We start from the raw sequence: 25,955 nt of genomic DNA, 5'->3' as shown, positions 1-25,955 counted from the left end.
ATTTAAATTTAATGTTCAGTAAAAATAATGAGTATAATATTGATTTTTGAGGACAGCTACACTTTTGTTATTTTTACATTGTTGTGTATAACTCCAGTCATATTCTAGAACTGAAGTATATCATATATTCTCCAGTATTAAAATGCTAAATGGTCTCTGTTTATTATATGCAATGGAAATGAAGCATCAATGGTAAATGATTCATTTAATAGATTATTATTGAATTGTCAAGGTAACATAATTAGATTCTTTTTAAGCCCAATTTACCAAGATATATTATGACAGTAATTTGTCAGGAAAATATGCATTTTCATTTGATGAATTACAGGATTGAAAACAAAATATATTATGGTAATAAAAATTATGACATAAAAAGAGTTAATTAAAATATTTCCATACTAATAAATTTATTTATCATTGGTTATTTATTAAACAAATTTATCTGGCTGGCAATTTAGATTGGCTTAAAAATAAAAAATCCACAGTACAGAAACCCATAACAACAAAACCATCCCTGAGGCAGCAGCAAACACAGTCAAACAGCCACTTGATCATCCTGGGGTTCCAAGGCCCACTGGCAGAACCATGTCTTCAAGGCCTTCTGGAAAAGTATCATATTAATCTTATATTTGGGAAATAATGTTCGATAAGGAGGGAACAATCACAGAGAAGGCCCTTTTTATTAGTTCCCCTACATATACTTCTTTGACAGATGGGACCCGCAACATACTTTGCCTTCCTGCTTTGGTGGGCCAGGTATATGTAACTGGGGAGAGGCAGTCCTTCAGATAACATGGTTACAAGCCATGTAGGACTTTAATAGTGATAGCATGCTGAGTTGGATCTAGAAACAAATCGGCAACCTGCGCAGCTCCCACAAAAGAGGTGACATATGCACAAATCTAGATTTGCACATATTATGCAGGCTGCTGCATTTTGAACCAATTGAACTGGTAAATATTCTTCAAGATAGTTATGTAGAATGTGTTACAGTAGTTCAAACAGGAGGCGACTAGGGCTTGAGTGTCTGTGAGAAGGGCATGTTGGTTTAGGAATGGGTATAACTATCACACAGCTCTCATTTGTACAAAGACTGTCCTGGCCACTGCTGTTACCTGCTTCTTGAACAGAAATCAGGAGTCTAGGAGGACACCCAGACTACACACTGTGCCCGACTGGGGCAGTGCAGCCATGACCAAAGATAGTACTGTAATTCTCCAAGAACCAAGAAGCCCTAAACTCAAAGCCGCCCCCCCCCCTCTTGCCAGGGTTCAGTTTCTGCCTATTGCTCCCCATACAGATCTCAACAACCTCCAGGTACTAAGAAAAAGTTCACGGCATTATTTAACTCATCATTTGCAGAAATGTACAACAGTATCATCAACATGATGGATGTTCTCACCTAGCAGCTTCATGTAGATATTAAACAGGATGGAGAAAGCACCAACTCCTCTGGAACCCTTGGAGCAGGGGCCACAGTCTCAATCATCACTGACTGAAAAGAGCCTCTGAGGTAGGAAGTGAACTACAAGACTACATAGTGCTTCCTATTCCCAAACCCCAGAGGTGCTCCAGAAGGATACCATGATCAATTGTAATAAAAACTGTGGAGAGGCTATGTAGAGCAGGAATTTCATTGGCATCCTTCAGTCTTGAGAGACAATGGTATCATGTTATGGAAAGAGATCCTAAAGCACTACCCACATCCTGCTCATACCAGAAATCATCAAAAAGCAAGACCAATACCATTTCCATCCTGTATCCATCCTGAAACCTGACTGAAAGAGTTCAGATAATCCATTTCACCCAGGATCCTCTGGAGCACACTTAACCCCACACTCTCACCATAGCATAGCCTCCAGTTCCCAAAAAAAGCCTCTTCACAGTTCAAAATCACATTAAAAAGAAAATAGTCCATGAGTAGCTTTGTGTTTGGCTGATCAGAGGAAGTGGCCATGCAAAACCTTCAGCAGCTTTGGAAGCCAAACACACTTCACAGAAGGCTGCTGTAGCTGCCCGCCAATCACCCAATGGTGTAAATTCTCGCAGGTGCCATCTTTGCTACCTCCATCACGTTCCAAGTCTGGGGCTTCCATAATCCAAAGTATAGCAGCCTACCATTATTAATGAGTTATTTCGCTATTTCTTTGGGTAGATTCGAAGAAGCCATCTGACTTAGTACAAATAAGACATATAAAGTAGGGTAAACAGTAAAATGTATATGAGTCTTGAGATATTTATATATGAAGCAAGATGTTATGGATTTATCAAAGTTCTGCAATTACTTTTTATTCAATTGCCCACAAACACATTCTAAAGTCATTTGCTGGCATTATATTAACATGCTCTCTATTCTGGAAGAAACGTTACAGGAAATTTATTTGTAAAGGATGAAGTATCCGTCTTTTAGTTACAGTATATCATTAGCTATATTATTTTTGGTTTGAATAGGCAACTGAGAATTCAGTCTCTTGCCTTTCAAGCCCAGAGATCTAAAAGAATGCAGAGGTTTGGCCATCCACTGGTGTTTGTGGATTCCTTGTGTGACAGTTAAGAAATATTTGAAAAAGCATGAACATCACTAAGTAGTAAAAAAAGATATCCATAATACCATGTAAATTATGCAATTTAATAATACTGTCTTGCTTTTAAAATCTAATAAAATTGTTTTCAAAACTCAGTCAATATTCCTGGTCTCCTACCACATTGTCAGCAACTGAAATACTGTCATTCCTACTGTCTTCACTGGTTTGCTGAAACAAATTTAGTTTTCTTGCAGACTTTTTCAAGAAACACCTCTTACTGTGGAGCTCAAGATGATGAATATCGGGTGGAGGTTACTACAGCTTTACAGCGAATTGACTTATTCACTGAGCAATTCAACACTGTCCTCTTAACTTCTATATCTGTCTTCATTAAAGGGGATCTTACTATAGCAAATCTGGGGACATCTGAAGGACGCTTTATGCAGGTAAGCGATATAATATGGTACTGCTCAGTTTTTTTACAACAAATCCAGTCAGTAAAAGCTAAGGCTGGGAAGGAAAGGAATCAATCTTGAATGGGAAAGTCAATCCTAAAATTTTAAATGGTAATACAGATTAAGGTGAAGAAAGCAGACATGAAATAAAATCCATGCTCAGTTTAAAACCAGTAATTCATTTGAAGTAGAGTGATGACATTATTTCATCTATAGTAGAATGAATATCTCCTATATTATTTTTTGTTCAACTCAGCATCCATTGTTTATGGCTAAAGCAATCTCTTGATACAGGTAATCCTTCAGATATGACAGCAATTGGGAGACATCACTAAGTGACATGGTATAATGTCATATGACTAATCACTTAACAAGGACAATTCCAGTGGTCCCAGTTGCTGTTGTTACACAAGGACTATGTGGGTCATTAAGCAAAAATTTCATATGATTGCAACTTTATAGACTTCCTCCTGGCTTCCTATTGACTTTGCTTGTGAGAAGTCGGCAGGGAATGTGAGAAATCGTGATTACATGACTGTGGGAACATTGTGACAGCTGGCTCACTGATGACCGTCATAAGTCCCACTCATTCAGTGCATAGTAGTAGTAGTAGTAGTAGTAGTAGTAGTAATGTTGGAAGGGACCTTGGAGGTCATCTAGTCCAACCTCCTGCTTAGGCAGGAAACCCTATACCATTTCGGACAATTGGCTGACAAGTCTCTTAAAAACTTCTTTTATAACTTCAAATAGTTGCTGGATGAATGACTAACCAGAAAACTTACCTATATGCCATAACTTTACTACTGCTCTGATCCAGAAGTTCTCCAAGTACCTGTAATTCTATTTTCTTCAAAGGAGTTCTGTGTTTAATCAACAGAATTAAAATAACTATTTTTAAAAAAGAAAAAGCCTTTTTATTTCAAAGTATGAAGTATGATATAATTATCCTGTTGTTCAAAAAATGAATGAAAATGTTCTATGCCCTAGCATGTTGGGTGATACAGTACATCTGAATTCATAAATATATTGGGAGAAAAATAAGTTTTCTTTTTTTAATGGTACAGCTAAACCATTCTATTTAGATATTAGTTTCTGGCATTGAAAATTTTGGTGAGTGCAAGCTCTTGAAATCCTTTTTAATAAGTTGAATAGCTCATTCAAATAGCAACCAGCATATTTAACTATTCTAGACTGTAGCTCTCCAGTTGCTTTGCAAGAAAAGTCAGCAATATGTGGACAATTAGTAGGGTAATATGTTCAGCTAACTGTTTTATAATTAAATGCAGGGCTTTTTTCGCATAGAACACTCAGAACGGCGTTCCGGCACCTTTTTTTTGCAAAAAAAAAAAAAAAGCTCCCTCTATTGGCTTTCGAAAGCCTATTGCAGGAGTAGGCAATCTTGGCTCTTTTTTATGACTCGTGGACTTCACCTCCCAGAAATCCTGAGCCAGCCACGCAGAGGGGAAACAGAGGTTTCCAAGCTGAGCCATGCTGGCTCAGGAATTCTGGGAGTTGAAGTCCTTGAGTCATAAAAGAGCCAAGGTTGCCTACCCTGCACTAGAGGAGGACATTAAAATTATTAACAAGGTTACTTCTTTAGGAACTAAACTTTTAGAATCTAAAACAGCTAATTCAAAAAAGCCAACAGGAAAGAACCTCACATTTTTTATCTGCTTCTGTCTTTTGGAAGGTAAAATTAGATAACAAAATAATCTATTTCCTATGTTAACATCTCTGCAATGAAATCAATAAAGGTAACAGGAAAGAAATGAGAAACATTTTTCTCAATGTAATATGTCTAATTTAGCTGATGCTAGAAAAAAATAGTATCTTTTGTACACTCTTGAAAACTATTTTGAATCTATAACCATCTATTACAACTAAACCACTTTAAATTAAACAATTCTTAAGAATGAAATATTCTTAATTTGGACTTTACTTTTACTGTTTGGACTGTTGTGTGTTTTGAAAAATAGATTATTTAGAATCTAGTTGCACTTCAGTCTTTAAATAATTAACCTAGTATATACATAACAATATAAGATGTTTTCCATGGTGAGCTTAACATCAATAACAACATTTATTAAAAAGAGTAAAATAATTTCTGGAGGTATTATCTGTACATTAAAATTTTGTTTAGTCACGATCTTTCACTTTTCACATTCTGGACAAGCAGTGGTCATGTATCCTAGCAAAAGATGTTACATATGTGCATATGTGTAGTCAGTAGCATATCCCTGCTGCCCAACTACACCATCTCAACTAGGTAAGTAAGATATTATTTGCAAATAGGATGGCAATAAACAATTTAGGCTGCATTTACATCAGGGCTTTTCTACCTTTTCAGAAATTGTACCACTTTTAGGACATGACAATATTCAAGCACTGCAAGTGCTTAACAAGGTGTCAAAAACTTGATGACTAAAAAAAGGGGGGGTATTTTGGGTTTCATTGGTTAGGTTCATTTATTGTTATAGAAATGGCTAGTTTATAATATTATAGAAAAGCAAAAAGTTGAGGTTCAATGTTAATGCTTCCTTCTACTCCTGTAACAGAGTAAATCAGAAGTCAGTGCCTTTTCTTTTTCCCTTCTCCCCTTCATTTTTCCTTTTTTCTCTCACCCTTCGCTCGCAAAAGCCCCCACACTCACACTTTGCTCACAAAAGCATCCAGTCGCTCTCTCTTACTCCTCCATCTCTTTCAAAGGCACCTTGTTCAGTCTCTCCCCCACTCACTCCGTCTCTTTCAAAGGCCTCTTGCTCGCTCGCTCACTTACTGCCCCATTGCTTCCAAATGCCATTTGCTCGTTCACTTACTCACTTACTGCCCCATCGCTTCCAAACGCCATTTGCTCGTTCACACACTTACTGCCCCGACGCTTCCAAACACCATTTGCTCATTCACTCACTCACTTACTGCCCCATCACTTTCAAATGCCACTTGGTCGCTCACTCACTTACTGCATTTGTAAGCAACGGGGCAGTAAGTGAACGAGTGCCGGTGCTGGAGGCCATCAGCTGTTTGGCACTGGAGACCACTGCCACGAGGAACACAGCTCTGGGTCGGGGTTTGGAGCAGCTCCGGGTGGGGGCTCAGCATGGGCTGTGGCATGGCAACTGCGGGGAGGGGAATCCCCACAGTGGCCGTGGGGAGGGGAATCCCCACGGCATGTGGCTCCGAGCCACAGGGGTGGGGGTGCAAGGGACAGGCGGCAACGCTGTAGTAAGACACCGGCATCTCTTCTAGTGACAGCACCTCTGAGTTCCGGCACCTTTTTTTTTAGCACTGATTAAATGTGATATGGGGAATAGAATCCTGAGATTTGTTATAGATTCCTTCAATGTGCCAGCACTTGATGTAAACATTTTTTATACTTTCGACAGAAATAAAAAATAAGATATTCCTATTTCAGAATAGTATTCTTACTCATTTCTGTCATAAGCCAGATCATTTCATACAACATTTTGTCCTCACTACACTGAACTCTAGAAAATCTAACACAATACTTCCAGAGCACGTTTCCTTTGGTAAGGCCAGTCAAGGGACTAAAAAGAATGCTATTGTCTGAAATACGTTGTGCCATAGCAGAAATGTCTATAATATCCACTGTATTGAATTACTGAGCAAAAATTGTCTTCGAGATTGTATTGTAATAACCTGTGGTCTTCCCCTCCTTCCCCATTTTTGTTAGAAGAGTCTGACATATTCAAAAGTCCAAAACATATGAATTGCTTTTAATGTTTAGTAACATTCTATCTGTTCTTAATAATATATTTTACCTTGTGATGCATCTTTTAGGCATAAAAAATAAGAAAAGTGATGTGAATATTATAGAGCATATATAGGATTTCCTTTATTTTGTTAAGTAAATAGTTGCATGGGGAAATAGTTTCAAATGTACTCTTGTATACTATTAATTGGGGTTATCAATAATAAACAGTTTAAATGTGATATCTGTTACTAGAGTTGCTTAATCTCAGGAGGACAATGGTTATAGATTAGAATAAAGCAAATGCACTCTGTTTAGACATGACTGGCATAATTATTAACAAAATGTTAATATGTAATTAGTACAGAATTGCATAATTAATATGCTGTTAGCAGGTAAGCTAAGCAATTGACTTTTTTGTACAACCTGCAATAAGGAGATGATTTTTTTTAAAAAAATGAAAAGCTCTGTTAACAATTTCTGAATCTTCATATTTGAGCTTTCTGCTAAGCATTAGAACCTATGGAGTGCTTAACAGAGATAACTATCCTGATAGTGTAACCGTATGCTAGTTTCTTCCCAAATAGTCCTTTGAGCTTCTGAAGTAACTGGGCTGGGACACAAATCAGCTTTGATTATGTTATTGTGCACATTTTATGAGGCAGACTTTCAAATTGCCATCAGTAACCACAATGCCTTTCAAATGTGTTAACACTACAACTCACCATCTGCAGAAATTATACTTCAGTTCTTTGGGCATGGCATTGTAGACTACAGGTAATTGCCAAGAAATTTAGGTACTTTACATCTGTATTCTAGTATTTTCTCACTGCCGGCATTTTTTTCTATTAGGTCTCTGAGGTCTTTAAACACTTGTGGGACAAGCATAGCCTTTGCCAGTGAGCATCTATTCCCTACAGCATTGACATGTCAAGAAAAGAAACCTTTACTGACAGAATTTCTGTGTGTGAAGCAACTGAGTTTGACAGTTGCTCAAGAGTGCAGCAGCAAGAAACAAAAATGAAACAATGGTCTTGAGCTACTTTAAAATTTGCAGTCATGTTATAATCTGCATTCAAACAACATATGCTGCTGATGAATCATCTGTGTCAGGCCAACCCCCCCCCCATTTTTTAAACAAATAAACACAAACATTGAGACATTAATTTACAGTAATCTAACTTTGGCTAGAATGTCTGTATTATTAAAATTATTATTACTATTTTCCCCAACCAGAATAACAGTGTCAGTAGAAGACCACCAGATGTCTGCTTTCTCCTAGTTATTACCTACCTAGAAACATTCCAATAATATTAGATAAATCAAACATATCAGCATATTAGCTGGAAATCAGAGGACAAATTTTCAGTTTGTCTAATTTTTCTAAAAGAAAAAAAGATAGTATCATCAAATATTGCATATGTCTATGTAATATATTCTCAACTACTGAAAACATATCCTTTCCAATTAAGATCTTCTATTTTTATTTTGAAGATCAAGTCACTTTATCAACCAAAAAAAATCAATAAAGTTTATACCAGCTGCTAAAGGTAATTAAGTTTTGGAACTAGATGTAGTATTTGAAATACAGACAGCAATGTTACACTTCTATTTTTTTACAGCCTAATTGTATTGAGAACAGGGAATATTTTTTTCCTGTCAGAACACGTGCTGCACAGTCATGTACATAATTGTTTTGGCTAAAACAAAAGTGTGAAAACTTTGTACTGGTTCTTAAATATCCTTGACTTTAGAGCTGATAAAATATTGTTGAGTTTCTGTTACAAAACAGACTGCTAATAATTTGACTAAGACAGCTGTCATGCATGAGAAAGAAAGGAAAATTATTTTATATCCACCCTAAGCTGTATGATAAGTCTTCTTACAGATTTTCCCTTTTCTTTCCATTTCCTCCTTCCACCCACCCCAACATAATTTTGCAGCTGTTTCTGCTTCTTACAATTGTAATTGTGGTTGGTGCTTGGCTGGGAACTCAATCTCAGTACAGCTGTTGAGTACTAAGTGAATTGGATATTTTTCAGTGGTTAAATAAAAAGAATTATCATTTCAACCAGCAATATTATGAGTTAGATTTTCAGTGGGTAAAAGTTGAGTCTTGTCCATTGAAGGCTAATCATTGTTATAAAGTTCTATGTTCCTTTCATTAATGTTCCTCAAAAAGGGCCATAGTCTGTCTGGTCATATCCTCATTGTCTGTAAGAGATCAATGATACTTTAGATGTCCATTCTTTCACCATTCTTGGAATTATAAATTTGATCTATCTCGGTGTTTTACAGATATTTGGGAATTTTACACATAAGGAATAAGTCTTGATCTTATAAAACATAAAATGTACATCACTGGGTTTATTGTGCTGTTGTACTGATCCTTTGCTGCTAATATAGCCATAGTTTTCACCTGTACAGAATAGTCAGACTTATCTACTTGTTTCATTTAAACTATTGTACAATTCTCTTCATGAAACAATTGCTTCATTAGAATAGCGTATGCTTAAATTACGTAAAATTTCATGATAGTAGCAACAAACTTAGTCCAAGTGAATTGTCTGATAGTTAAGCCATTCCAGAGATTATGAGAGATACTGTAGGTTTGGAGTGCTTAGCATGAGAACTGTTGAAATAAAACCATTTTTTGAAAGTTGGTGACTATTTTGAAGCAACTATTTTTTCTAATATAATATTGCAATGGTTAAAATTCTCAGAATAATGCCATTACATTGAATGGATTAGAAATGTGTATAGCTAAAGTGATCTTCATGTGTGTTACTTTTAGAAGGACATGCTGAAAATGTTGTGAAATATAATATACTTTAAGAATATCTCTTCTGGATAATGGTTTATACCTGCCAGAGATCCATAAAAAAAACACCAGGCAGAACTTGATTTCATTTCAAACTCATTTTTATTTTAAAAAGTCTTAAATTGCATACAGATAGTTACCAATATTAATCCTTATTGTGATAAAAAGTTATGTAACATTTTATTAAAAGACAAAAAGTTACTTCATTCATTTTTATTAAAATAATGATATGCAGACACATGTAGGATTTAACTGTTAATTCAGAGTTCTGCATGTATATTAAAATAAACTGATAGTAATAAAATGCTGGAAAGAATTTATCTGGTAGCCATGCACTGCAGGCTGATTACTTACTTTCATTTTAAGTGGAACATTAATCTTTTGCTCCTGTGTCATCTTCAGTACTTGCCATATCCATAGACAGCAATTATTGAAATATTCTGAGTTGCTGTGAAAAGCTGCTATATATTTGTCGGTAATTATGTTATAGTGGCAAAATGAATATATCAGCAGAAATGGCATTATAAATCTAACAGCCATTTAATCAGGAAAGTTTGCTATATTCTTCATGGCATCAAGTCCAATATAAATAATGGCTGCTCAGCAATTGCATATACTATCCCTGATGTCCATAAAAGAAATGATGCATATCTTTATATTATTAAAGCTCTGTTTGTATCCCCAAGTTGGCCCAAACAGTGCATTATAAAGCAATTTTTTTAATTAGGGTATCTAAAATCCACTAATTTAAAGAATGCATAAAATAATCCGGGACCCATTCAATTCCCATCTATGGAACTGAAATTTTTACAATGTTCAGGCCAAATTTATTCACAAAATTGTGGCTGTTGCAGCATTCTTGCGGTCATGTACTTGTGATTTCTGATGCTCCCTGATTTCTGATCATACAAGTGAAGTCAGTGGGGAAGCTGGCAAAAAGCCAAAAGTCAATCTCACTCCCACTACTTTTTTTCTTACATTTAGTAAACAAAACTACTAGTACTTTGACCAAAATGACTACAGCAAAATTCATTTTAAAAATGGCATTCTGAAATCTAATTAAAAAATATGCAAATGGCTATTTAAACAAAATATTCCAACAGCCTAGCAGGTCACTAACAAGAGTGCTAGAGAGTGGTGGGATTCAGCCACTTCGCACCAGTTCAGCAGAACCGGTAGCTGATTTTTTGTTGCCCAGGCCCAGAATGGACTTCCAGAAGCGGCATCCACACAGAAAGCTGGTTGTTCACATATTTGAATCCCACCACTGGTGCTAGGTGTACCTCCAATGCAACATAGTCCATAGCATGTGGGCCATTTCATAAAAGAAAATAATTTTCTTCAGATCAATGTCTTTCTGATCTCTGACCAATTTGAAATCTAAGCATCCTTTGCTTATTCTTGCACAGGAAAGGAAAAGAAAGTCTCTTAAGTATCTTGGAACTAGGACATGAAGATCATCATAGGTGAAAAGCAGCATTTTCAAACACATTTGTATTCAAATGAAGCAATCACAAAATTGTGTTACATTGTAATAATGGCTTTCACACACTAGCAATCTGGGTACCACATTTTGTACAAACTGCAGTTCCAGAAAGTCTCAAAGGCAGCCCCAGGTTGAACTTGCTATGGCATAAATTGCTGTTAGCAAGATTTCTGATATCAGGAAGTGCCCCAGCCTACGTTAGACAAAGCCTCCTGACCATTCCTTCTACCTGCTATTCTAACAGGAACCATGAGTCTAAAGGATCCCCAAGTAACAGGTTTGGTCCTCTGAGAGGATGACAGTATTGAGAGGGCTAATTGGAACTGATACAGAGCTGAGGTGTTTCTGAATTAACACTAAATCTCAAATCTTGTTGACATTCAGTTTAAGTTTGTTTTGTTCTATGCAGTTTCTCACAGCCTCTAGGCCCCATATGAGGACTTTTAAAAAATCTCTGGCCTGACTGGAATGATGATAAATTACTGGATATTATCTGTATACAGATGATGCCTCACCTCATATTGATGGATGATCTCTCCCAATAGATTCATATGTTAAATATAGAAACATAAGGGGAAAGTTGAGTCCATTCATATAGATTAATCTGTCTTTTCATGCAGCTTTGAAATGTGTTAGTTATTATATTTTTCACTTGCTCACAAAACCAACCATGGACTTAATTGCTCTTTCATCATGACTTGCTATTGATTGGAATTGTCCAATTAGCTTATAATAGAACCACCATAAAATGGTACCGCTTCATCTCAGAAATTCTAGATCAGGGGTGTCAAACTGCTGGCCCAAGGGCCGGATGCATCATGCCAAAACCGCGCCCACCCCATTGCCAGCAATGGGGGAAAATTCACAATACGTCGCAACACGTCACGTGACGTCGCGAGTTTGACACCCGTGTTCTAGATAGTTCAGCAAAATACCAGATTGATGGTATAATATATGCCATGCCCCCAAAGGATTCAGAAGGACCCGGGTATAAAGTCACGGTGAGAGAGTGGCTTAGACTTAACATCTGCTGTCCTCCCTAGAGGTGAGAGATCTATGGAGTATGCCTTATCCTGGGTGTGTGTTCCAGGCCGCTCCCTGGAACAGAGCTGCGACCGTCATGAGAGGATGGTGGTTGACCTGTTCTGGAGGTTTACCCAGCTTGAGTGGCAGTGGAGCTGGGTCTGCGGTCTGGATACCCACTTACCTTCTGACTTAGACCCTCCTGATTGATTGATTAATTAATTAATTATGGGATTGCCTTTTGCTGGACTTGCTTGGACTATCATGACTCACCTTTGCTATACTAGCACGGACTTGTTCGCCCTCAGGGGTGCCTCCCCTCCTGGATGCGATCCGCCTCTCTCTCCACTTCTCATCTTGATGAAAGGCTCGATTGTTGGGACCCTGAGAGATGGTTGGGCAGGGACAGGGGCCTTCGGTACAAAGGCCCCTGGTCACCTTTTTAGTTAAATTTTTTTGGGTTAGGGAGGGGGGAGGGATTTCGTGGTTGGTTGGAAATGGGGGGAAGTCCACCAACTGTTGTTCAGGCCAGGTCCGGGATTGATCACGTGGGGGGGAGCTGGGGTTGGTTGCCTCCGGAGCTCTGGAGTGGGTCGTGGGATTACCTAGTCCCACGACATTAGGGAATGGCAGCAGGTGTACGAACAGAGGGCCGTATCGACATCCGGGAGTGCATCTCCGCTATTTACAAGCGGTGAGGCGCTCCGACCCTCTGTTTTCGCCCCGAGGTTCCAGAAGCGAGGATGTGCAGCCACCTGAGCTCCGGCTGGTGTACTTGAATGCCAGGTCCGTTGTCAATAAGGCTCCTCTCATCCGGGATCTGGTTGAGGGTGAGCATGCAGACCTGGCTTGCATCACGGAGACCTGGTTGGGCCCAGAGGGTGGTATCCCTCTGGTTGATCTTTGCCCACCAGGTTTCCGGGTGCTGCACCAGCCTCGGGCTCAGGGTAGGGGTGGGGGAGTGGCGGTAGTTATGAGGGAGACCTTGTGTCCGCGGGAGGCCACCGTTCCCCAGATAGTCGGGTGTGAGTCCCTCCTCCTGAGATGTGGTCCTAGGGCACAGTTGGGCTTGCTGCTGGTGTACCTTTCGCCTAGTCGCGCAGCAGCAGCCCTGCCTGAGCTTCTCGATATCCTCTCTGGGCTGGTGATTGAGTTCCCCAAACTTATGGTTTTGGGTGACTTCAATCTACCATCCCTGGGAGGATCATCTGAGTTAGCTCGGGAGTTCATGGCTTCCATGACGGCCATGGACCTGATGCAAGTAATTCATGGACCGACTCATGTGGCGGGCCACACCCTTGATCTGGTTTTTCTATCTGGACAGTGGTTAGATGATCTTGGTGGGGGGTTTCCAATTGTTTTGCCCCTGTCATGGACCGATCATCATCTCCTGCGACTGGTCTTCCGTTTTGCCACTCCCCACCGTGGGTGTGCTGAGCCAACTAGATGGTTCCACCCCAGGCACTTAATGGACCCTGAGAGGTTCCAGGCAGCGCTGGGGTCCCCACCTGCCTCCTTTGCTCACAGCTCGGCTGATGCCTTAGTGGAAGCCTGGGAAAGGGCAGCCATGGAGGCACTTGACCGAGTTGTACCCTTGCGGCCCCTGACCCGGCGCAGATCCCAGCGGGCTCCATGGTTTTCCGCGGAGCTCCGGGAGATGAAGCGTCGGAGACGGGGCCTAGAGAGCTGTTGGAGATCCAGCCGGTCTGAATCCGACCGATTGCGACTAAGAACCTATATTAGGTCTTATCTCGCGGCGATGAGGGTGGCGAGGTCTAATCACTTCGCTACCCTCATCACGTCTGCAGATAACCGCCCGGCCACCCTGTTTAGGGTGACCCACTCCCTCCTTAATCAGGAGGTGAGAGAGGAACCCTTGCAGGGTCGTGCCGAGGAGTTTAGCCAACATCTGTCAGACAAAATCGCTCGGAGTCGGACCAGTTTGGACTCCGATTGGGCAGAGTCTGACGATCAGGACATGGGTGATCTTGTCAATGTTATCTGGGAGGAGTTCGATCCTGTGACTCCGAAGGAAGTAGACAGGATTATCGGGAGGCTGAGCTCCACCACGTGTTTATTGGATCCGTGCCCTTCCTGGCTGGTTTATGCAGCTCGGGAGGGGACACGAGGCTGGTTCCAGGCGGTTATATCTGCATCTTTGAGTGAGGGTAGCTTCCCCGCCGCCTTGAAGGAGGCGGTGGTGAGACCTCTCCTCAAGAAGCCTGCCTTGGACCCAGCTGTGTTAAACAACTTTCGTCCTGTCTCCAACCTTCGCTTTCTTGTGAAGGTTGTTGAGAGCGTGGTGGCGCATCAGTTCCCTCTGGTTCTGGATGAAGCGGATTATCTAGACCCGTACCAATCAGGTTTCAGGCCCAGGTACAGCACGGAGACGGCATTGGTCGCTCTGGTTAATGATCTCTGGAGGGCTCGGGACAGGGGATATTCCTCTGTCCTAGTCCTATTAGACCTCTCAGCAGCTTTCGATACCATCGACCATGGTATCCTGCTGCGGTGTCTCAGGGGACTGGGAGTGGGAGGCATGGTTCTTCAGTGGTTCTCCTCCTATCTCCTGGGACGCTCGCAGTCGGTGTTGGCAGGGGGGCAGAGGTCGACCTCGAGGTCTCTTGTTTGTGGAGTTCCTCAGGGGTCGGTCCTCTCGCCTCTCCTGTTCAACATCTATATGAAGCCGCTGGGTGAGATCATTCGTGGTTTTGGAGTTGGGTATCATCAGTATGCTGATGATATCCAGCTTTTTATTTCGACCCCAAACCACCCCAGTGATGCCCTCGACGTGATGTCCCGTTGCCTGGAGGCGGTTCGGGTCTGGATGGGGAGGAACAGGCTTCGGCTCAACCCTGACAAGAGTGAGTGGCTGTGCGTTCCGGCATCTCAGGAAATTCAGAATATTCCATCTCTTTTTATAGGGGGTGAGGTATTACCCCCCGTAGATAGGGCTCGCAACTTGGGAGTCCTAGATTCACAGCTTTCTTTAGAAGACCATATATTAACTGTGACTAGAGGGGCCTTCGCCCAGGTTCGCCTGGTGCGCCAGTTGCGGCCCTATCTAGACCGGGATGCCTTGCGTACGGTCACTCATGCACTCGTGACCTCTCGATTGGACTACTGCAACGCCCTCTACATGGGGCTGCCCTTGAGGACCACTCGGAGGCTCCAACTGGTGCAGAATGCAGCCGCGAGAGTCGTGTTGGGAGTCTCCCGATACTCCCATGTTACACCTTTGCTACGTGAGCTGCATTGGCTCCCAGTTGTCTTCCGGGTGAGATTCAAGGTGCTGGTAATGACCTTTAAAGCCCTAAATGGCATGGGTCTGGAGTACCTTAGGGAGCACCTGCGGCCGGCATCAACTTCCCTCCACCCAGTGCGCTCCCACAGAGAGGGCCTCCTCAGGGTGCCGTCTTGCGGCCCCCAGGGGGAGGTCCTTCTCTGTGGGTGCGCTGGATTTGTGGAACCGTTTACCGGTTGAGCTCCGGATGGCGCCCGACCTTCGCTCCTTCCGACGAGATCTTAAGACCTACTTGTTTGAACAAGCCGGCCTGGCCTGATGGGTTTTGGGTTTTATTACTGCTTTTAATGTATTTTAACTTATTGTTTTAATGTATTGGGCACTTTGTTTAATTTTTTCTTAATTTTTGTATTCTTGTATTGGTATTTATTGCCCTGTTCACCGCCCTGAGTCCTTCAGGAGAAGGGCGGTATACAAATAAAATAAAATAATAATAATAATAATAATAATAATAATAATAATAATAATAAGCCACCAGGAAATCTAAAAGAGCCAGGAGGTTCTGAAGTCATGATCTGTCAGAGTGACCAGTGTTGTTTCCATCTTTTATCTAGGTCTTAGTTTCATAAACTGCATTTCAGGAAATGTGACAATGTCCTTGACAGGATTCCAGACTAACAGCTGTTGAAAAAATCTGCTCTTTGCACCTATAGTAAAGATTTAGCCTTCAGCCTGATATGCTGGGGCATATCAGGTTTTGTGGATTTATTTGTTACAAATTTCAAATTGAATAAAAGTAATGTTTCAATAAAAAATTGAAACACCAAACAGTTTTCTGGAATCATGACAACAACAGAAAACACTTCTAGCACTGTTTTATGAATGCAATTTGGAGGTTCTCTGGGGATTAGGACTATTGCTCAGTGAAGAAATAATTTTTGGTGAGAAAAAGCCTGAATGACTGATAAAAAGACATTCCTGGCATTTAGCAATAGGTATAGAAGAGACAGAAAATGACCTTAATAAAGGTATTTGCAGCTGTGGACATATCTCTCGTAAATTCCAAGAGTTTCATGTAGCTTTGCAATGTGTTCTTTGTTATATTTTATATTTTTCATTCTCCCTCTTGGTCACAAAACCAAAATAACGTCTGAAATATGTTTTAAAAAACATGGTACTTAAATTTATATATTTTCACCATTTTTCTCTCTGCATTGTTACACAGTGAATTCAAGTTTATATTAATCATTTCCTACTGTCCATAAAACTGCCACTGAAGCTAACAATTTGAATATTTATTTATTTATTAAATTTATATGCTACCCACATTGCAGCTTGAGGTGACTCTGAACAGCATAAAATGTAATAAAACATACAGATAAAATACAATTATAGATATAAAAATCAATTAAAATTGTTAAGTTCTCGGTTCGGTGAGACATTGACGAGGAAGAACAGTGAAAACAGTAATGCCTTTATTTAGTACAACAGAAGCAGCCCCAAACGCTGCTCAGCTCTATTTATCCAGGCTGCTGCTAGTCGGCAGCCAATGAGATTAAACAGTAACTTCCCGCCTTAAAATGCAAAGTAACAATGCTGGAGACATGCTGTCTGGAGTTTAACCATAATGGCTGTTAACCGTTGCACACACTGTATCTCAATACATAACACCCCTTACCCCTAGATGGTGCAGAACTTAAACAATGCACATAGTCCTTTAAATAAGTTGGTGTTTTCCACTGTCGCTCCAAGTATCTCAGAGCCACTGGAAGTTCCCAGTCTATCCGTTCGCTTGCCGGACTGCATAGACCAGGGGCTTGAGACCCGATTGCTTCGGATCTACCCAAGTCTCTTTGGCTGGTCTGTTCCAGTAGACCCGAGCCAAAGTCCATTTGTGGTATAGTCTGAGTTGAACTGGCAATTAGCACTGGTTGCCAGTTCCACTGAAATGGTGCTGTCTGATTGAGCGGGGTTGAATTGCCTGCCGATAGTTCCCCCTCTCCATGGTTGAGAGTCTTGTCAGTAATTGCAGGCTCTGCAGACGGGGCTTTGACGAATCATCCCTGGGGTTGTGCCAGCGATTGGTTCACTAGCCTCGGGTGCAGCTGGTCAATATGCCGCCGTATCATTTTGCCGTCTTCCAGGACCACTTCATAAGAAAGTGGCTCTGACACCTTACCAACCACTGCTACCACCCACAGTTCCCCTGGACCGTAGTTTCAGGCCCAAACCCAGTCACCAACTTGCAAGCGACACGGTGCCTTTGGCTGTGCAGTGTCAGAGGCAACTCTGTCTGGATGCAGCCAATCCAGTTTAGTAATTAAGTGCCGACCCCATCTAAGTTCAGCTGGGCTTCTGCCTGTTGAAGTGCAGGGTGTTGTGCCTTGGCAAAGTAAGAAATCTGCAAGCCTGTGGTGCCATTCTCCTGTGATGATCCTCTTTAAGGATTCTTTGGTCATTGGGACCATGCGTTCCGCTTGGCCATTTGTGGCCAGATGAAAAGGGGCTGAAGTGGTGTACCTTATTGGGTTAGCCCTCAGGAAAGACTGGAATTCTGTAGCGGTAAACTGAGCCCCATTGTCTGAGACTAGCACATCGGGTAGACCGTGTGTTGCAAAGATCCTGCGCAGTTCCTGGATGGTCCTGGCAGTAGTCATATTTGGGACTGGTTCGACCTGTAACCACTTAGAGTGGCTGTCCACCACCACTAGGAACAGTTGTCCCTGGAAGGGCCCGGCAAAGTCAGTGTGTATTTTTGACCACGGAGCATGCGTGGCTTCCCATTGGTGGACAGGGGCTTGCGGCATTTCTGACCTTGATTGCTGGCATGTGAAACAACTATGAACTTGACCCTCAATATCTTTATCGAGCCCAGGCTACCGAAGGTAACTCCTCGTGAGTGCCTTCATCCGGACTATTCCTGGATGACCCTCGTGCAGAGACTCTAAAACCCTGGGTCTTAAAGAGCTGGGGACTATGACCCGACTCCCCCAAAGGATGCACCCGTTAAGGGCAGAAAGCTCATACTATCTTCATGTAAAAACTCTGGAAGTTTGGCCCCGGACATTTTTCTGTACACCTCGGACATTTTTCTGTACACCCAGTTCAAAATGCAGCTAAGCATTTTGTCAGCGGCTGTTTCCGCAGCTACATCTCCAGCATGAAGGGGAGACTCCGGCAAATCCTGGATAGCCAGGATGCAAGCAGCTGGAACGGGATCTGGCTCTAAAAGTGGCAGGGGACGCCTGCTGAGGCCATCTGCATGGCCCATTTCTTTGCCTAGTTTGTGAACCAGACTGTAATAAGCTGAGAGGAAAATAGACCACCTCAACATTCGTGGGGATAAGAACTGAGGTGTCTGTTTGTTCGTGGTGAATAACCCTAGAAGAGGCTTGTGGTCCGTGAAGACCATGAAGTGGCGGCCATACAAGTAATCATTAAACTTCTTAATACTAGCCACTATGGCCAGTCCCTCCTTGTCTATTTGTGCATAATTGCATTCCGCTGAAGACAGTGTCCTAGAGTAATAAGCGATGGGAACTTGTCTCCTGTCAGCCATCAAATGACTCAACACGGCCCCTACCCCACAATGCAGAGAGGCAGCTTTTCCTGAAAATGGGTGAGTACTGAGATTGAAAACAGCAGTGATTTGACTGCCGAGAAGCTTTTCTCGTAGACATTGGTCCACTGCCACTTTGCCTGTTTGTCCAAGAGCTGATTTAATGGCTCTGCCACTGCGGCCTTGTGTGGGAGAAAGGCATGATAAAAATTCAGAAGTCCTAAAAAGACCTGAAGCTCCCCCTTAGACTTCGGACTGGGAGCCTGCTGGATTGCTTTGAGCTTACAATCCGCCAGATGAATGCCTGCGGCATCTATGCGGAACGCGAGGAATTCTGTTGAATCTACCCCGATCTTGCACTTTTCTCTTTTTAGCTTCAGCCCCGCTTCATGGAAACGCTGAAGAACGCCTTTGAGCTGTTCAGCCAAGATATCCTCTGACTCCCCAGTTATGAGGACATCAAGTAGGGGCACACACCTGGTATGTTCTTGAGTGTACGCTCCATCACTCCCTGAAACCGCCCTGGGGCTACACTGACCCCAAACTGTAGACACCTAATCTTGAAGACTCCCCTGTGGGTGACAATGGTTTGAGCTTCTGCCGTAGCATCATCCACGGGCAGTTGCTGGTAGGCCTGTGCCAAGTCTAATTTGGCGAATACGTGACCTCCAGGTAGTGACTCCAAAATGTGTCTTAACTACAGGCACCAGATATGCATTTGTTGAAGTGCTCTGTTAATAGTGCACTTATAATGTACGCACCTCACCGTTGGCTTAAGTGGCATGACTATGGGGGTCTCCCACACCCCACTATCTACTGGCTGTAACACCCCCAGCTTTTCTAGCTCTGCATTGATTTTGGGCTTAAGGGCAAAAGGCACTCAACGAGGCTTGATCCATATTGGGATTACGGTAGGATCAAGGTGGAGGGCAATTGGAGGCCCCTTGTATTTCCCTAAGTTCAGGTTGAACACATCAGCAAACTCTTGGCAAACTGCCAACAGGTCCGCTGCTAGCGTTTTGTGAATGCCAGTTACTTGGATGCCCAAGGCATAAAACCAATCTAGGCCGATGAGGCTTGTGCAGTGGCCCTTGACAACCACGACGTCCAGTGGACCCTCAAACCTCTTGAACTGCACCTTGAGCATAGCTTTTCCTTTAACAGCTACGCGGGAGTTTTGGAAGTCCGTCAGCAACAGGTTAGACAGCCTGAGTTTTACTCGTTTGCCACTGCGACTGCAGATATAATTAAAAGTTCCTTGGGAAACTATTGATACGGCTGACCTAGTGTCCAGTTCCATGTTACATGGAACTCTCTGAAGCTTGACCTTTAGCCTAAGCTTCTCTTTTAAGGGGATGATGGGCACTAGTTCTGAACATACTCCTTCGGCTAGAGCAATAGCCGACTCTGTGTTGCCCAGGAACCCCGGGACCTTTCCTGTATACTTCTTGCGGTATGTCCCGCTGGTGACCTCTGCAGATGGCGGCAATGTGGCCTTGCTTGCCACATGCCCGGCAAGATGCTGTGCGGAACCTGCACTCTGAGCGTCTATGACGACCTCCACAGCCCACACATCGAGTGAAGGGAGCTGCCTTCTCAAGCACCCGCTGGTTCTTCTCTGGCTTGTTTTGGAGCCGATCGACCTCAAGATCTGTGTCGGAGTCTTTTGTTCTTTCGGTGTCATCGTGGTGGATGGTTTCTGTGCTGGGAGTGTTCTTGGAGGGCTGTAAGGCCTTGACGGCTCCTCCGGCGGCCATCATCTCCTTCAGGGCATTTTGGAATGAAAGAGTCTCTTTTGCAAATAATTTCTGTTGGATATCTCGATTCCACAATCCGCAGACTAATTGGTCTTTCAGTTTTTCTTCAAGATCTGTAAAGTTGCATAGCCAGGATGCCTGACGAAGGGCAGCTATGAACTTGGCGGCAGACTGTCCTGGCTGCTGCTCCTGCTGCTCAAATGCATGCCACCATGCGATTATAGAGAGTTTCGGCTCAAAATGCTCTTTGAGCTTCTTCTTAAGATCTGCGTAGGCAACTGACTCGAGTATAGCCGGGGCGACCAGGTTCTCGGTTATCTCAAATGTAGCCAGGCCGCACATGCATAGGAGTGTAGCAGCCTTCAACCCGTCTTCGCTAACCTGGTTAGCACACAGATAATTCTCAATGTGGGAGATGTGGGAACTCCACCTCTCAAGATGCGCCACGTCAAATTCTGCCAATTTTCCAACTTTGGCCATGGTGAGTTTTGTCTTGTGCTGCTGTGCTGGCCCTAGAATGGATCCTCAGGGCGTGGTAGCCTCCAGCATGAATTGCTGGCAGACCAAGGGGGGGAATGTAGTTCCTGCCAGGCTCAGGTGCTGGTCTCACCCCTTAGTGTCTTCTGTCTTCTCCTTGAGCAGCACATCTCACCTTCGTTGCCACTGTTAAGTTCTCGGTTCGGTGGGACAGTGACGAGGCAGAACGGTGAAAACAGTAACGCCTTTATTTAGTACAACAGAAGCAGCCCCAAACGTTGCTCAGCTCTATTTATCTGGGCTGCCGCTAGTCGGCAGCCAATGAGATTAAACAGTAACTTCCCACCTTAAAATGCAAAGTAACAGCACCGGAGACATGTTGTCTGGAGTTTAAACTGTAACGGCTGTTAACCGTTGCACACACAGTTTACAAGCAACTTATCTCAATACATAACAAAAATTACAAAAGATTAAAACAACCTAAAAAAACCTTACATATTTGGAGCAGAGAAGTGGTGGTGCCTTCTCTGTTACTACACCAGCTACGTCAGGCCTCCAACTTCTTCAGGGCTTTTTAAATTGATTTATATGCCTTTGCATTTTCTTTTTTAAAACGTTTTTATGCCCTGATGAGGAAAATAACTTTGTTCTGGTTTTTTGTTTTTGTTTTGCCTGAGACTATTTATTTCACAGATGAGTACTCATCAGTTTCCTCTTAAATCTAAAGCTGCAGTAATAGGTTTCTAGACTGAGACTTAATGATAAAACATTACAGAATATTTGCTTTTTCGGTTGAGTTTAGAAAACTAATATGTAACCATATACCTGTTAAGGGTAGCAAACTCTCAGCCATGTTAGCCATGAGCACTACAGTTCCATATTAGCAGAACCTTTTGTACAATTTTGAATATCAACACTACATTGTCATAGAAATGCAATTCAGTATCTATATAAATATAAAATGTTAAAATCAAATAGCTTTTTTACAGATTACTTTATGCTGAATAATTGTATTGTTAAATAATATAAAATGAACTTCCAAACTTTGTATTGTATTGTGTGGGGTTATATGGGGAACAATAGTCCTTTTATGACTTGTGGATTTCAATTCCCAGAATTCCTGAGCCAGCCATTTGAAGTCCACAAGTAACAAAGGGGCCATGGTTCCCCACCTCTGATGTAGAAAATTCATTAAAAGGTAGAAGGGTTAGTCTTTGCTTGCCCTTTCTGTTTTGCTTTTTGCAAAACTGAAATGCTTTTGTAGCAGCTAACACCTGATGTTAAAACTGTGACACTGAAAGTACACCTTTTCCACCTGTACTGTTTTCTCAATAAAATTAATGTCTACCAATAGTTCTTTGGAATTAAAAAGAACCTGTTATGAATTACATCCAGAGCACAGTATTTGAACTGAAAAAGGACACGGGAAGAAAAAGATTAACCAGTCATAACTGGTGTACATCTGCAGCTAAACGTCCTTCCTGCAGTGCCAATGCTCCATTCAAATTTTCTAGCTTCTGCCACATTCCGATAGTTTATATTCCTTTAAGAGAGGCCATATTATGAAAGCAATTTCAATCATTCTTTCCTCCCCCCCATAAAGTAATAGTTGTAGATCAAAATCACTGTGTGATATGAATATAAATTGCATGATCATGTTTCTCTTTTTTTAGATAGTGATCTCTCGTTCTGAACGCACAATGCCATACATGAATTTCCATTTAGATTCCCAGCCTGTTTCTTCAGATGTTATTGAGACTTCCCTAGGCAATGATGGACATATTCTAGTGATCACTGGGAAGAAGGTAAAATATTATTCATAATTTCTTGTGCTTCTTGCTCAAGTGCATTTTGGGGCAATGTATGTGTGTGTATATATAGATACATGTGTGTACTTATACACATATAATTTTAATAGTGGTTAATTGAGCTACTTTACATGTATATATTTTTTTGCTTTATACATTTCCTTCTGTATCAAAGAGAAGTGAAAATACATTACTTTATTGGTAGATGGAACCAAAAGAGTTTGGCTTGTGTACCTATCAGTTTTTTTTCATATAAATAGGTGAGATCATGAAATGATTATACTCCAGGTTTAACATTTTTAATACTACACTGATTTGGAACATTAATATCACATATCCATTTTTAAATGGAATGCATCATCCAACTAAACTTCTTATTTACAATTGATTGCAAATGGAGAAATAATTTGTTTTCACTCAGGGCTGAATCATTGAATATAATCTGCAGTTCCAATTATTTTTCCTTTGCATTCTTGGAATTAAGGAGAAACTTCCTAACAGTGAGGACAGTCAACCAGTGGAACAGCTTGTCTTCAGAAATTGTGGGCACTCAATCACTGGAGATTTTTAAGAAGAGACTGGACAGTCACTTGTCTGAAATGGTATAGGTTCTCCTGCTAGAACAGGGGGCTGGACTAGAAGACCTCCAAGGTCCCTTCCAGCTCTATTCTATTCTATTCCTTTCCAGACATGTGTATATTGTATTTCCTCACTGTTTTTCCTAAGGAGACAAGTAAATGAATAACTTTAAGTATTATTTGAATAGGGAAGCTGGGATACAAACCAACCCAAAAAAGGAAATGCAAATATAAGGTTAAATGCCTTCTTTTTTTACTTTGGTGGAAAGCATGTAGAACAAAAATACACAATATACAACTTAGAAGAATGGGATTTAAAAATTCCCACCCTTTGTTAATTTTATATGAGGATTAAATAGCATTTGAAACTTATTCTTATCCATTTCTTCTATATTTTTGCAAACATCATAGATACCAATTAATTGCCACCTCCTATAAGGCTATACAAAAAAGGCATAGGGAAGAAGCAAAGATAATTGGGTTGATTACTTCTGATAGTCTCCATTGATCAAAAAAGTATTTTAATTTTTTGTGAACTTTCATTTAGTCTTTTTTATCCCTATAAGGATAGCTATAATACATTTTTATCATGTTAGGAGTTTTCTTGCCTTAAATGAAAGTTACTGAAAGGAGAATGGTCTTTATCAGTTCTATAAAAGCCCAAATAGAGATTTCTCTGATAGGCACTTATATGAGGCAACTGATCCAGACATTGAATTGAAATGAATTGAACTGAACTGAATACTTTATTTGGCCAAGTCTGATTAGCTACACAAGGTGCAGAGTTCTCAGTGTACATGCAAAGCAACAAAATAATGATAATCATCATTATAATAATCCCAATAAGAGGGGGAGTAAAGATAATAATAAATATAAATAATACTACTACTGCCATACAACATGGATAAATACACATAGACACTAGACAGCATTGTAAGAATTAGGTCTTTGAATGAGGCATCTCATCTAGTGAGTTCCACACATTGAGCACTGACGATGAGATTAGACTATGCATATAGTTAGATTTTTTTTGTTCTTGTTTAAATGTCTGCTAATGTCGAATCTGAGCATGCATAAACATAGATTTTAAGTTGAAACTTAAATTGACCAGATTGTGATCTTAACTATACATATTTAATAGCTAAGGCTATTAAAGCTAAGGCTCAAAATGAACTAAGGCTTGCGACCAAAGTCAAAAATAACAAAAAATGCTTCTTTCAACATATAAAAAACAAGAAAAAAATTAAGGAAATGATTGGTCCATTAGTGAGGGAAAGTGGCAAGAAGGTGACAAGCAATAGGGAGAAAGCAGAACTATTTAACTCGTTTTTTGCATCTGTCTTTACACAAAGGGAAAAAACAGTCCAACCTACCAAAACCAGTGCCATAAAAAACAGAATGGAAATGCAAGTTAAGATAGGCAAAAAAATGGTAAGTGAACACCTGTCCAGCCTAGACGAGTTCAAATCACCAGGACCAGATGGATTACACCCCAAAGTTCTCAAGGGACTGGCAGACGTGATCTCAGAACCACTGAGCTATATTTTTCATAGATCCTGGAGCACTGGGGAACTACCAGAGGACTGGAAGAGAGCTGATGTAGTTCCCATCTTCAAAAAAGGGGAAAAAATAGATCCAGGAAACTACAGACCTATCAGCCTGACCTCAATACCTGGGAAGATTCTGGAAAAGATAATCAAACAACAAATCAGCGAACACCTTGATGCAAACAAAGTCATCACTAAAAGTCAACATGGGTTTGTCAAAAACAGATCATGCCAGACAAATTTTATTACATTCTTTGACCAAGTGACAAAATTAGTGGACCAGAGGAATGCTGTAGATATAATTTACTTGGACTTCAGTAAGGCATTTGATAAAGTAGATCACAACCTATTACTTGATAAGATAGAAAAATGTGGGTTAGATAGCATCACCACCAGATGGATTTGCAGCTGGCTGACAGGCCGTACTCAGCGTGTGGTCCTCAATGGAACTGCATCTACATGGAAGGAAGTGTGTAGTGGGGTGCCCCAGGGCTCTGTTTTGGGCCCAGTGCTCTTCAATATCTTCATTAACGATTTGGATGAGGGGATAGATGGGGAACTCATCAAATTTGCAGACGAAACCAAGCTGGCAGGAATAGCCAATACTCCAGAAGATAGGCTTAAGATACAGAAGGATCTGGACAGACTCGAACACTGGGCACTATCTAACAAAATGAAATTCAATGGTGAAAAAAGTAAGGTTCTACATTTAGGCAGGAAAAATCAAATGCACAGGTATAGTATAGGTGGTACCTTGCTCAATAGTAGTAACTGTGAGAGTGAACTGGCTCACTTCAATATGAGCCAGCAGTGTGCTGCAGCTGCCAAAAAAGCCAACACAGTGCTAGGCTGCATTAACAGAGGGATAGAATCAAGATCAAGTGAAGTACTAATACCACTTTACAATGCTTTGGTAAGGCCACACCTGGAATACTGCATCCAGTTTTGGTCACCGCGATGTAAAAA

General features: G+C 41.3%; 1 protein-coding gene across 1 annotated transcript in view; it reads left to right on the top strand.

The window, feature by feature from the left end:
• MET (MET proto-oncogene, receptor tyrosine kinase) overlaps positions 1-25,955 on the top strand; it is a 201,164-nt gene that overhangs the window by 88,510 nt on the left and 86,699 nt on the right. Inside the window, exons 3-4 of the mRNA XM_081331187.1 lie at positions 2,780-2,971; positions 22,730-22,861. Coding sequence (XP_081187313.1) covers positions 2,780-2,971; positions 22,730-22,861 — 324 coding nt within the window. The remainder of the gene's footprint in view (positions 1-2,779; positions 2,972-22,729; positions 22,862-25,955) is intronic.

Source organism: Vipera berus, assembly GCF_964194415.1.
Source record: "Vipera berus genome assembly, chromosome: 6".
Classification (NCBI taxonomy): Eukaryota; Metazoa; Chordata; class Lepidosauria; order Squamata; family Viperidae; genus Vipera; species Vipera berus.
Note: the sequence above shows the minus strand (reverse complement) of the source record. Positions and strands in the feature narration are given on the sequence as shown.